The sequence below is a fragment of the Miscanthus floridulus genome, chromosome 10 (genome assembly GCF_019320115.1).
Source record: "Miscanthus floridulus cultivar M001 chromosome 10, ASM1932011v1, whole genome shotgun sequence".
Classification (NCBI taxonomy): Eukaryota; Viridiplantae; Streptophyta; class Magnoliopsida; order Poales; family Poaceae; genus Miscanthus; species Miscanthus floridulus.
Window position 1 is genome coordinate 23,670,633 of NC_089589.1, and position 14,642 is coordinate 23,685,274.

General features: G+C 42.3%; 1 protein-coding gene across 1 annotated transcript; it reads left to right on the forward strand.

Moving 5' to 3' along the window:
• The first annotated feature begins 14,039 nt into the window (after window positions 1-14,039).
• Window positions 14,040-14,342, forward strand: LOC136488215 (uncharacterized). Its single transcript, XM_066485221.1, has one exon. The coding sequence runs from the start codon at window positions 14,040-14,042 to the stop codon at window positions 14,340-14,342; it is 303 nt and encodes a 100-aa protein (XP_066341318.1).
• The last annotated feature ends 300 nt before the right edge of the window (window positions 14,343-14,642 follow it).

A 14,642-nucleotide genomic window follows, 5' to 3' on the forward strand; every position in this document is an offset into this window, starting at 1 on the left:
ATATGTTATCAACATATTTTCATTCATATCTCCTTCTAAAAATCCTAATGCTGCTTTATTTATTGAGTCCCATCTTTTATCTAATAAAGTTATTAGAACCTTAGTTCCTAATTTTTTCCTTGTCATTCCTTTAATTCCAATTATATATATTCCCTGATGTATATATTTATACCCTGAATATTTTAAAGCATTCTCAAATTGCTTACTAACAATTCTTAGAAGAACTGGTTCTGTTAATACACTTAATTCTACTTCTCTAGATATTCTATATAATCCATTTTATTTTCAAACCATCCCATTTGATATATTTGCTGAGGCCTTATTTTCCTCAAAGTATCTTTCTGATATCTTTCCAGATCTCTTTCTAAGTCTATCACTTCTTCTAAGGTTTCAATATCTTCACATCCTCCTTTTAGTTTATCTTTAAAACTTAGAGGTCTTATGTCTTTATTTACTAGCTGGAGTGACTTGTCTCTTCTAGAGAGGCTCTCAGATACTTCCATCTTTCCTGTATTCACTTCCAAATTTAAGTAATGTAACTTTTCAATCTTCAACAGATTATAGTAAATCCCTTAAATTCAAAATATAATAACCAGGCTCCGATACCAAATAGATCGGGGGTACCTTCTGATGAGAACTCGAATGGATTCGAAATTCAAATTCTAAATTTTTGAGTTACTATTCATAGCACTATTCAAATTCTTCGTTCACTATTCAAATTCACGACTACTATTCAAATTCGGAATATGAACAGTGGCCCAACCAATTTACTATTCAGGGCATGAGGCCTCAGCAGATATGGCGAGACGTCGCTTTCACTTGCAAATATTATATTGATGACGGATGAGTGAGTGATTAGCGAATATAAATATGATATGTCGCTTTCGCGATTAGTTAAGCTAGTGCTTAGTGAATATGATTAGTGAATATGAGTATGTGGATGAATATTTCTCAGGATCTTTAGCAGGCTGGCGAGACCAATAGTTTAGCCGGTCGTGCGACTATGCTTGTGATAGTCCTACTCGGTACTCACCGTATGCATCACTAACTCGCTTCAGAACCAGACTAACCCGGTCTACTCCCTCGCTATCCCCAGCCACGAACACACAGGACTCAGGCTCTATCGTCTCTCTAGGCAGTTCCACCCAAGGGGAATACTTCTCTGCGCACATAGGGTTCTCTACAAATGCCGCTACCAGGGCTAACATGAGAACAACACACGCAGAGATTTCCCCTCTAGGGTCCCTAGCATAGAGACATCGCCCCATATGAACATGCTTGAAGGAAGGCAGGGATTCAAACAGGAAAGCTTAATTCATTTCCACAGAGCAAGCTTACATACAGCTTTTCCTTTCGGGAAACTCCAAGCACTTAGCACAAACCTTAGGGATTACCATACAAGCGTAGGATGATCACAGGGACCTCCTTTATTCTCTAATTTACAAAGGTGGAGTGATACAACGGCAGTGGGTGATTACTACTAATGATGGATTGATTCTCAGAGTGCTTCTGAGATCATATGTTCATGGTGTATGTGTGTGGGTGGAGAGTTGGTGGAGTGGGTGGTGGATGAGAGTGGGTGAGTGAGGCTTCGGTGGTTCTCTTCTGATTGATTTCTAACTATAAATGAAGATGATCCATGAATGCGCCCGGCGTCTCTTCTTATAGGAAGAAGGGAGCCTTGTGGAGCGTCCTTCAAGCTTATCTTCTGGAGTTCCTTCGAGGCGAAGTCTTCACTCATTTGTCTGAGGAGCCTTCGTGCTTAAGGAAATGTCTGGCGTCTTCAATTATCATCCTTTACTGTTGCCTGGACAGCTGGACGGAGAATAATTGTCCTGGCTACAGTAGAGTGACTGTATATTCCTTTTGCGCTGTCCTCCCGGCGTCCCGCTTTATAGAGTAGCAAGCACCTTCTGGAGCGTCCTTCGCGCTTATCTTCTGGAGTTCCTTCGAGGCGAAGTCTTCAATTATTTGATTGTGGAGCCTTCGTGCTTAAGGAAGCGGCTGGCGTCTTCATTTATCATCCTTTACTATTGCCTGGACAGCTGGACGGAGAATAATTGTCCTGGCTACAGTAGAGTGACTATATATTCCTTTTGTGCTGTCCTCCATCGCGCACGGTTGTATCCTTCTGGATATTCTTTGGTATGGTCTTCCACGCCCGAATGATTGATGTTGTAAACATCAAATCAAGGATAGGCATGTAGTATTATCTTCGTGGCATGTATCTCTCTCTCCTCCCCCGGACAAATTGTTGATAACACCTTATCAACATAAGCAGCATATTTCTTGTATAAATATATTGATATTGAACTGAGTCTATATTGACTCTTCAATATTTTCTTCATTGTCCACTTCTTCAAGTTGCCATATTTCATACCAAGACAATAATTCACGATATTCTTTTCATCATATTGAAATCTAATATTCTGGTCTTTGTCCATGACCACGGATATCCAACATCTCCTCATCATTATCATCATCATTAGATATCTGTATATTCATTTTTGAGTCATAGTCTTTCTTAATATTTTCTTCATAGTCTTTCCTTATATTTTCAAAATTTTCATCTATTTCATGTTTTACTTCTTGTAAGACTTCTTCTTTTATATCTTTCTTCAACAAAGAAATTCTTGCTTCAAGTCTTTCTTTTAACTTTTTCTCAAGAACTTCTTCATTCAATGATTCTGTGTCTCTTTTCACAGCATCTTTATATATGGATACCCTTGAAGGTCCTTCTTCTCTTATATTAACACCTGACAAATTTATCTCCACATCTTTTGCCCTTTTATATTTTTGAATATAATCTTTTGCTGCTGGTTCTATGAAATAATTTACTCTCAAAATACTTCTTGCATATGAGAGAGCTTGATCAATATCTGAATATTTTTTCCATGACACACCTCCATCATTTTCTCTTTCTACCTGTTGAGTTATAATTGATTCAAATGTTACATATATTCCTGGTATTTTTCCTCTATATATACCATATATGGGTCTTTTCTCTATATTGATAGATGATTCTTTCGGTTGTATCTTTCCATTGATCATATGAAAATATTCAGCCAAACTATTTAATATTGCTAGCATATATCCTTTATCTTCTCTTTTATTATTATATTGGAACCAAAAATTGTCTAGAATGCATTCTTGTATATCATCTAGAACAATATGGTCTCTAGGTTTGAATTTATAAGTATTCGGTGGGAAAATTCTTAGCTTATTATCAATTCCAAAGCTAAAACATTCACCCCCAATAGGGCTTGTTCCTCTCTTCATTCCTGTAAAATAGAAGATCGTGAAAATATATCAGGCAATGTATTATCTTTGCCTTTTATATGCTAAAATATTACTTTATATCCGTTTCCAGTAATAATATCTTCAAATAAAACCCATCTTCTAGTTGAACTTTTCTTACTATTGACTTTATTATAGTATCTGCATATAGCTTCATAGTCTATCCTAACTGTGAACTCTTTAAATCCTAGATATAATCTAAAAGCATTTATTGCATTTATAACAGCTAAAATTTCCCTATCCGTATTGTTTATTGCTTTTAGCTTGTATTTTCCTGAAGCATACCTACATATTTGTTCTTCTAACTTTGGAGAGTACTTGTGTGGTTTTTGCTTTAATATTGCACCCCATCCTAACTTAGATGCATCTGTCTCTATAATGAAATAATTATCATCTAAAGGTAACTCTAGGGGTTTTAAATCTTTGACTTTTTCTTTAATAGTTCTTACTAACTTTATATCTTCAGAATTAAAATGTTTTTGTCCATTTTTTCTTAATTTTGCATACAATGGACCAGCTAACTTAGCTAAATTTTCAATATAATTTCTAGCATAATTGACTATTCCTAAGAATTGCTGCAGGGTTTTCTTATCATTCATGACATCGGGAAATTCTAAGATTTTCTTTGCAATATGATCTTGTAAATATATTTTTCCCTCTCCTATTTCATGACCTAAAAAGTTTATCTTTTCCTTACATATCTCCATTTTCCTTGTAGACAATATTAACCCATGATGTTCTACCTTCCTAAAGAAGGTTTCCAGATGAGCTATATGCTCTTTATAAGATTTTGAGAAAACTAATAAGTCATCAATATAAACTAATATGAATTCTTGATTTTCATTAAAAATATTTTGCATTTTTCTTTGAAATAAAGCAGGGGCATTTTTTAATCCTAAGGGCATTACTAGCCATTCAAAATGACCTTGAGGACATGTGAAAGCAGTCCATTCTATTGATTCTTCTGCCATTTTTACTTGCCAAAACCCAACTTTTAAATCAAATTTTGAGAAATATTTACTACCTTGTATTCTATTTATCCATTCTTCCTTATTTGGGATATTATAAGCATCATCTATAGTATTATCATTTAGTCTTTTATAATTAATAACCATTCTTGACTTTCCTCTGGCTATTTCAGCATGATTTCTAACTATAAATGAAGCTGATCTATAAGGACTTCGACTGTCTCTTATAGCTCCTAATTTTAGTAATTCTTCAATATGCATCTTAAATTCTTCTATATCTTTAGGTGTTGCTTCTATGGGACTTGTCTTAATTATGTAGTTAGGATTTATTATGTTAATTTTACATAATATACCATTCTTGTCCCAATGCTTCATTGGTATTTCTCCTATTATCTGAATATCTTCTAATCTTGTTACAATTTTATCTATATCCTTTTTAGATTTTATATCTCTATACCAATTTGGTGCTAATGATTGCAAACCGATACATTCTATGCATGAATTTGCTATATGAAATTCTTCTATACTTTCACCTAGCTCTTCATCTATATAATTGTCAGTGACCTTTTCATCAGATCCTTGGAGTTCTAAATTAGTCTTTCCTGAAGTAGAATTTATAGTCTTTCGTACTTTTGTTATATATGGAACATTGTCTTGGTAAGGAATAAATGTTATTCCTTGCTCATGTATGATAGTTGTTTGTAAAGAGAACTGTAGAAATCTTAATCCTAATATCATATCATCATGTATCATAGATAGATCTCTTATTGTAATTTCATCCATTATGTATTTTGTGTTATTTATTTGTACTTCAACATCATAAGCTAGTTGATTATGAACATTTTATCCCAGACATATCAGTAGATATTTCTGCTTTATCTTGATCTATTGTATGAACTATTTCTAGACACTTTACAAAATATTTATCATGTATAATATTTTTTGTACAACCGGTGTCTACTAATGCTAATATTTTATAGAAGATATTAGGCGTTAATTTTACTTTTACAGGTACTCTTATTCCTATAATCTCTTTAAATGGTAATTTAACTATGTATTTGCTACCAAAGTTTATTATAGCTTCTTTTAATTGTATCGATTTATTATTTTTTCTATTTACCATTGCTTGATCCTTTAACTCAATAAGACGTCTATGATTATCTTCTATCTTATTAGCTTCATTGAGTTCTATTTTACCCTTTAGCTCTTCTAATTCTGCTTCTAAGCTATTTATTCTATTTTCTAAATTTCTGACCCTACTTGCTAATAATTTATCATCTGATTCTAATTCTACTTCTTGTCTCCATTTTTGGTTATTGGTTCTTAGACATGAAGCACATGCTTGCTTTAAACATTTAATACATGTAAGTCTATTTTCTTGACTGGGGTAAAATATACAAAAAACACATTTTATATTATAATCACCTCTTCCTTTTATCCAATCATGTTCACAGTCTTCTTGATTCATTAATTCTATTTTTGTTTCTTTTGAATTTTTAATATCTTCAGATATTATATCTAACCCTTCCATAGCATTATCAAGATTGAGTAACTCTTCATCATCTAAAGAGTCTATAAAATCTTGGTAACTCTGAGCATTATTTTCTTCTTCTTCATAACTTTCTAATAAAAACTTATTATTAATCTCCCATTGCTCATCTTCACTGATAATATATTCAATATTATTTGTCTGCACAACTTCTTTAACTTTGTAAGTCACTTCGTCTTTAGTTTTTAACTTCTCTTCCTGGTTCTTTATCACAACAGGTTTTGTAAAATATTTATTCTTTAGTTCTCTCTCTTTCATGATATTATCAAGTCTACATATTTCTCGTCTAAAGAATAATTCTTTTTCTCTTATGGCAGACCATTTACATATCATAGAAGTTTTATATTCATCATGAATTTTACTTAACTTTTGCTCATAATATTGAATCTGACTGTCTAAATTGTCCATTATAAGTAAAGTATATGACTGAGACGACTTGTTTGAACTTGGTAAAATAATTAAATCCCTTAAAATATAATAACCAAGCTCTGATACCAGATAGATCGGGGGTACCTTCTAACGAGAACTCGAACGGATTCAAAATTCAAATTCTAAATTTTTGAGTTACTATTCACAGCAATATTCAAATTCTGCGTTCACTATTCAAATTCGCGGCTACTATTCAAATTCGGAATATGAACAGTGGCTCAACCACTTTACTATTCAAGGCACGAGGCCTCAGCAGATATGGCGAGACGTCGCTTTCACTCGCAAATATTATATTGATGACGGATGAGTGAGTGAGTGATTAGCGAATATAAATATGATATGTCGCTTTTGCGATTAGTTAAGCTAGTGCTTAGTGAATATGATTAGTGAATATGAGTATGCGGATGAATATTTCTTAGGATTTTTTGCAGGCTGGCGAGACCAATAGTTCAGTCGGTCGTGTGACTATGCTTGTGACAGTCCTACTCGGTACTCACCGTATGCATCACTAGCTCGCTTTAGAACCAGGCTAACCCGGTCTACTCCCTCGCTATCCCCAGCCACGAACACACAGGACTCAGGCTCTATCGTCTCTCCAAGCAGTTCCACCCAAGGGGAACACTTCTCTGCGCACATAGGGTTCTCTATAAACGCCGCTACCAGGGCTAACACGAGAACAACACACGCAGAGAGAGAACCACCGAAGCCTCACTCACCCACTCTCATCCACCACCCACTGCACCAACTCTCCACCCACACACATACACCATGAACATATGATCTCAGAAGCACTCTGAGACTCAATCCATCATTAGTAGTAATCACCCACTACCGTTGTATCACTCCACCTTTGTAAATTAGAGAATAAAGGAGGTCCCTGTGATCATCCTGCGCTTGTAAGGTAATCCCTAAGGTTTATGCTAAGTGCTTGGGGTTTCCCGAAAGGGAAAGCCGTATGTAAGCTTGCTCTGTGGAAATGAATTAAGCTTTCCTGTTTGAATCCCTGCCTTCCTTCAAGCTCGTTCATATGGGGTGACGTCTCTATGCTAGGGACACTAGAGGAGAAACCTCTGCGTGTGTTGTTCTCGTGTTAGCCCTGGTAGCGGCGTTTATAGAGAACCCTGTGTGCGTAGAGAAGTGTTCCCCTTGGGTGGAACTGCCTGGGGAGACGATAGAGCATGAGTCCTGTGTGTTCGTGGTTGGGGATAGCGAGGGAGTAAACTGGGTTAGTCTGGTTCTGAAGCGAGTTAGTGATGCATACGGTGAGTACCGAGCAGGACTGTCACAAGCATAGTCGCACGACCGGCCGAACTATTGGTCTTGCCAGCCTGCTAAAGATCCTGAGAAATATTCATCCGTATACTCATATTCACTAATCATATTCACTAAGCACTAGCTTAACTAATCGCGAAAGCGACATATCATATTTATATTCGCTAATCACTCACTCACTCATCCGTCATCAATATAATATTTGCAAGTGAAAGCGATGTCTTACCATATCTGCTGAGGCCTCGTGCCCTAAATAGTAAAGTGGTTGAGCCACTGTTCCAACCAGATAGATCGGGGGTACCTTCTAACGAGAACTTGAACGGATTTGAAATTCAAATTCTAAATTTTCGAGTTACTATTCATAGCACTATTCAAATTCTGCGTTCACTATTCAAATTCGCGGCTACTATTCAAATTCGGCATATGAACAGTGGCTCAACCACTTTACTATTCAGGGCACGAGGCCTCAGCAGATATGGTGAGACGTCGCTTTCACTTGCAAATATTATATTGATGACGGATGAGTGAGTGAGTGATTAGCGAATATAAATATGATATGTCGCTTTCGCGATTAGTTAAGCTAGTGCTTAGTGAATATGATTAGTGAATATGAGTATGCGGATGAATATTTCTCAGGATCTTTAGCAGGCTGGCGAGACCAATAGGTCAGCCGGTCGTGCGACTATGCTTGTGACAGTCCTACTCGGTACTCATCGTATGCATCACTAACTCGCTTCAGAACCAGACTAACTAGGTATACTCCCTCGCTATCCCCAGCCACAAACACACAGGACTCGGGCTCTATCGTCTCCCTAGGCAGTTCCACCCAAGGGGAACACTTCTCTACGCACACAGGGTTCTCTACAAACGCCGCTACCAGGGCTAACACGAGAACAACACACGCAGAGGTTTCTCCTCTAGGGTCCCTAGTATAGAGACGTCGCCCCATATGAACGAGCTTGAAGGAAGGCAGGGATTCAAACAGGAAAGCTTAATTCATTTCCACAGAGCAAGCTTACATACGGCTTTCCCTTTCGGGAAACCCCAAGCACTTAGCACAAACCTTAGGGATTACCTTACAAGCGCAGGATGATCACAGAGACCTCCTTTATTCTCTAATTTACAAAGGTGGAGTGATACAATGGCAGTGGGTGATTACTACTAATGATGGATTGATTCTTAGAGTGCTTCTGAGATCATATGTTCATGGTGTATGTGTGTGGGTGGAGAGTTGGTGGAGTGGGTGGTGTGTATATATATATATATATATATATATATATATATATATATATATATATATATATATATATAGGCTATAGAATAACTTATTTTATAGCCACTTTGAGTTACGATAATTACTATGATAATTTACGAGATTATAGTAACTCCTTACTAGGTGGTTTACTATAACGTTACGATAAATATCGTCATGTGTTATAGGAACCCAATTATCGTAAATATGTATTGACATTATCGTAAATTAGTATATAAAATTATCGTAAATAGAGGTGGCTACAGAATAACTTATTTTGTAGCTGGCTACTGAATATACTCTCCCTATATATAGAACTATATATATATATATATATATATATATATATATATATATATATATATATATATATATATATATATATATATATATATATATATACACGGTAACGCTATTCTGCAGCTGGCCACATAATAACTTATTCTATAGCCACCTTGATTTACGATAATGTTTATATTAATTTACGATAATAACAATACACATTTACGATACATGAGTTACTATAATTCAAGATGATACTTACCATAATATTATACTAAATCACTTATGAGGAAGTTACCATAATCTCATGAATTAGTATAGTAATTATCGTAACTCAAAGTGGCCACAGAATGACTTATTCTGTGGCCAGCTACCGAACAGTATATATATATTGGCAAAGATCGATACCCATCGTCGTGGTTTCCAGTTATACAAAAGTTCCATGTTGTCCCCATCTCTGTAGTTGCTTCATCTGTTGATATTTATAGGGATTTTTGTCCCCAGGACACTCAGAAAAGAGTCGATTTGCGCACAGCGCTTTGTACTCAATGTGTTTTTTTTAAAAATACGTTTAGGAGACGAATATTTATCTCTAGGAATTTTCCAGCTTCTTTCTGAAATTTAATTCCTATCTCCTTCACCTTAATCTTTATGTTCCAAGTTTCCAACAATCTTTTCATGAGCTCTAAATACTTTATTTAGGTTCATCATGTTCCAAATTGTCTATGGAAATTTTCCCCAAATTTTCGGAGGTCTTGGAGTATTTTTCGTGTCTTAAATATCAATTCTGGAATTTTTTAAAATTATTTTATTCGTGAAATTAATTAATTCCGAAAATAAATAACATATCTCATTTTCCAACCAACTCTCAAAGCCCATATGCAATAATCCTAATAAATCTCAAAGGTCCATGCATTTATTTACTAATGGGCTTTAATGAGTATTTTGGTCCATTAGTAAATGTGTAGTGTGCAACGTCAATTAGTACCATATCGCAAGTTGTCGGGGACCTAATATTAGGGTACCGAATGAGATAGAACTAATAACCATCAAACGTTGATGCTCCCAAACAGACAAGAACATGGCTACACTTCTTGCCCGGAGGACCGAAGGCAGGCTCCGCCACGCCCAACCCCCGAGGGCTGGACTCCGCCTCGCCCGACGACTAAGGGCAGGCACCACCTCGCCCGACGTCCGAGGGCTGGCTCCGCCTCATCCGATGGCTAAGGGATGGCTTCGCCACACCCGACGGTTGAGGGCAGGCTCCGCCTCGCCCGACGTCCGAGGGCTGGCTCCGCCTCGCCCGATGTCCGAGGGCGGGCTCTGCCTCGCCCAACGACTGAGGGCAGGCTCCGCCTCGCCTGATGGCTGAGGGCAGGCCCCACCTTGCCCGACATCCGAGAGCTGGCTCCACCTCGCCCGATGGCTGAGGGAATGCTCCGCCTCGCCCGACGGCAGGCTCCGCCTCGCCCGACGACTGCAGCCTGCTCCTTCATAATGACGAGCATAGGGTACGACAGGATATTCGAGTCAACCATAGTACCAAGGACCATGCCTTGCACCACTACAGGAAAGTACCATCATGGTACGATGGGGCAGGCGCTTTAGACCCTTCCAGGCATGGCAGAGTCCGAATAGTGTTGTAGGCGCCGACTTTCGTCCTACAGTGTTGTAGGCGCCGCTTTCAGCCCTCGAGCGCGGATCCTGACATAAGCATATGACAACCACTATGGTCTAGGAAGAGACGCGCGTCCTCTACAGTGACGGACATGCAGTCACCGCGTCGTCCGCTCCCCGAAGGGCTGCAGGTCAACACCCCTATCCGATACACCGCCCGCGGGGGCGGGATGGGACGTGAGCACTTGCTGATCAAGGTAAGGGCGTGGCATCATGAACACATAGGCGCTCGACGAACGTGCCATCCCTGACACTATCTGGCCATGTTAGCGAGACTGTCTCAGAGGAAAACGAAGGCCCGACGCCTTCGAAAGGGCTTTTTGGCCTCTGGTTTTTCTCCTTTCTCCGATATGTAATCCCTATCTCTCCTTGGTCTATAAAAGGGAAGGCAGGGTACCCCGCTAAGGGGACGGATCAATTCCACACACAACACATCACATAGATAGCCAAGCAGCAACCGAGCTCTAGGCACCCTTTCAACCCTTCCATCAGAGACTTGGGACATGTCCCTCTATCGACCGTTTGTACCCCTACTACGAACCTTTTTTGGCGCTAATAACACGAGCAGCAACAGACTGGACGTAGGGACATTCTGCCTGAACCAGTATAAATCTTATGTCAATTAGCGCACCATCCGGGCCTAACGCGCAACAAATACAAATTTACTAGTTGGTGTTTATTTGAAACACCGACAGTTGGCGTGCCAGGTAGGGGCCTTTCCGCATTCCACAACAGGCCACGGATGGCTAACCACGGCATCAGCTGGGTCCTAGGTGCACACGTACACTTTGGGAGCCTAGACTTCATCATCACGGCGGGGGGAGAGTTGGCACGGGCTCACGCCGCCATCCAATCTCTCCCCTCCATCGGCCTCAACCAAGAGAGGCTTGGGCACTAGCTCGGTGTCTCCCTCGGACCCCAGCAGTCTAGGGAGGACCGGTGTTGCCTCGCCCTTTCCAACGACAACAACATGGTGCAGTCTTCTCAAGAAGGATCCCTCTCTCTGGAACGCCACATACGGAGCGCCCCCGACAGCGCTTCCGTTCGGTCTCCGCAACGCTGCGACGACCGTTAGCCACCTTGTGGCACGACACATGGTTCAGCCACCTGCGGACAATGAGTTCATGGGGGTGATCGAACACGTTATGGAGTCTCTCCACAACCTCCTCACAGAGGAGGTAGGGTCATCCTCTAGCTCTAACTCCAGCAGGGGGAGACATCACCCCTCCCGGGACTGCTTCACGACGGGCACCCATAAGGGGCACGTCGAAAGCGTCTCCGCCGAGGAGGCTACCCCAGCAGGCAACCTCGATAGCAAAATCGAAGCGGACATAGTGGCCCCACCTCGTGTGGGGGTGGAGCAGCTAAGAGCACAAAAGCGGGAGATTGACGAAGCTGGACGTGAGCTTGTGCGGGAATACGCGGAGATCGATCGCGAGATCGAACACCGCGGAGACGGTGGGCGCGCACACACCATGGCCCGTGATGTAAATCAAAGGATCATCGCCGACGATGAAACCCTTCCTCACTTCGCTCGGGCAAGCCAGAACATCGCCGCCGTGATGGCCTTGCTCCATGGCCTTCCAGAGGCCACGACGCCTGAGGATCATCAAGCCCAGCGCGAGATTCAGGCGCTACTCGAGCATGCGGCAGCGCAGTAGGCAGAGAGCTTGTTGTCTCGGCGACGTAAGCTCGACACCAGCCAGCGCACGCACTTGGCGCGCCCTGCTAGGGACGCGTCGGTCCACCAGACACCACCGGGCAGCAAGCAGGGTGCCACTGTACCAGTGCATCAGCGCCTCGGCCGTAACCACAATGCACACAGCACTCTTGACGCCCACAGATGTGCCTACAACGACTCAAGAGAAGGAGCCAAACGTGGCTACCACCCTCGCCGTGGCAGAGGCTACGACAGCGGCAAGGACCAAAGCCTGAGCCTCGACCTACTGGGCCCTCAGGCCTTCGGTTGGCACATCCTCAACACTGCTTTCCCACCAAGGTACCGACCACCTACCAATATCGCCTAGACTTTGGCTCAAAGACTATCGGCTTGCCTATCAAGCCGGTGGCGTGGATATTGTCGACTTCATTATCCGCAACCTTCCACTGTTCCTTGCCGATTCGGCACGAGCGTGGTTGGAACACCTACTGTCCAACGCCGTCCAAAGTTGGGTGGATTTGAAGGAGATCTTTGTGGGGAACTTCTAGGGTACATACAAGCGCCCTGGGAACCCATGGGACCTCAAGAACTACCGCCAGAAGGCCGGTGAAACCCTCCGTGGGTACATCCGGCGCTTCTCTCGATAGTGCAACAAGCTCCCTAACGTCATCGACGTGATAGAAGCCTTCCTATCTAGGACTACCTGCGAGTCTTTGGTTCATAAGGTAGGGCGCAAGGGCCCATGAACAACCAAGGAACTCCTAGACATCACCACCAGCCACGCCTCAGGAGAAGAGGCGGTCAGAGCGATCTTCGATCGTCCCGACGGCAAGGCAAGGCGGGACAAGGGCGCCGGCCAAGGCACCTCCAACCATTCTGCCAAAAAGAAGAACAAAAAGGAACAGAGTGAGGACTCGCTCATGGCCGCTGCTGACCGGAAGGGTGGTCGGAAGCCTATGGAGGGCACTCCGAACCACTTCAAAAAATTACTCGAGGGGCCGTGACCGAACCACGCCTTCCTGGTAAAGCATCTACTCAAGGACTACAGCCTCATGCGGCAGTTCCTGTCTAGAGGCTCCAACAAGGGGGAGTAGGGAAAGGACCCAGCCCCCCACTACAGACGACGCCAAGGAGAAGGACGATGGCTTTCCGATGCCGAACGGCTTCCTTATGATCTTCGGAGGATCAGCGGCCTACAACTCCAAATGTTGCCAGAAGGTCGCGCACCGCAAGGTCTATACGACCAAACTGGCCACGCCAGCCTTCCTCCGATGGTCGGAGTCCGCCATAACCTTTGATCGGACCGACCACCCAGACAGCATCCCGCATCCGGGAAGATATCCGCTCGTGGTCGACCCGATCATTGGCCCAAAGCGGCTCACCAAAGTGCTGATAGATGGAGGCAATGGCCTCAACATCATGTACGCCAAGATGCTCGATGAGATGGGCATCGACCGGATGCACATCCGCCCAACCCGAGCACCTTTCCACGGCATAGTTCCCAGGAAGCAGGCCATGCCACTCGGGTAGATCGATCTGTCCATCACCTTTGGGGATCAGTTCAATTACAGGACTGAGACCCTCACCTTTGAAGTGGTTGGGTTCCCTAGAACTTTCCACGCGATCCTGGGATGACCGTGTTACGTGAAGTTCATGGCCGTCCTAAACTATACATACCTCAAGTTGAAGATGTCGGGCCCCTATGGGGTCATCACCATAGGCGCCTCCTTCCAGCGCACCTACAAGTGCGAGGTCGAGTGCTGCGGTCACGCCGCAGCAATCGTCACCTCCGGGGAACTCGCCACCCTCAGGGAGGAAGTCACTGAAGAAGCACCCGATGCCAAGAAGTCGATTGGGTCGTTCGAGTCGGTAGAGGGCTCTAAAGAGGTCCTCGTAGACCCTAGAAGCGCCAAGGGTAAAATGATACGAGTCGGTACCATGCTCTCCTCCAAATAGGAAGGCGCGCTCATCGGCTTCCTCCGCGCTAACAGAGACATCTTTATGTGGAAGCCCTTGGATATGCCGGGCATTCCGAGGCAAGTCACCGAGCATACCTTAAAAATCCACCCAGGCTCCAAGCTGGTAAAACAATGCCTGCGTCGCTTCAACGAGGAGAAACACAGGGCCATCGGTGAGGAGATAGCCAAACTCTTGGCGACCGGATTCATCAAGGAAGTATACCACCCAGAGTGGTTAGCTAATCCCGTTCTTGTACAAAAAAAGAGTGGGAAATGGAGGATGTGTGTTGATTATATG

Coding starts and splice junctions, on each gene's coding strand:
- LOC136488215 (XM_066485221.1), top strand. CDS start 14,040: ATGGCCGTCCTAAACTATACATACCTCAAGTTGAAGATGTCGGGCCCC.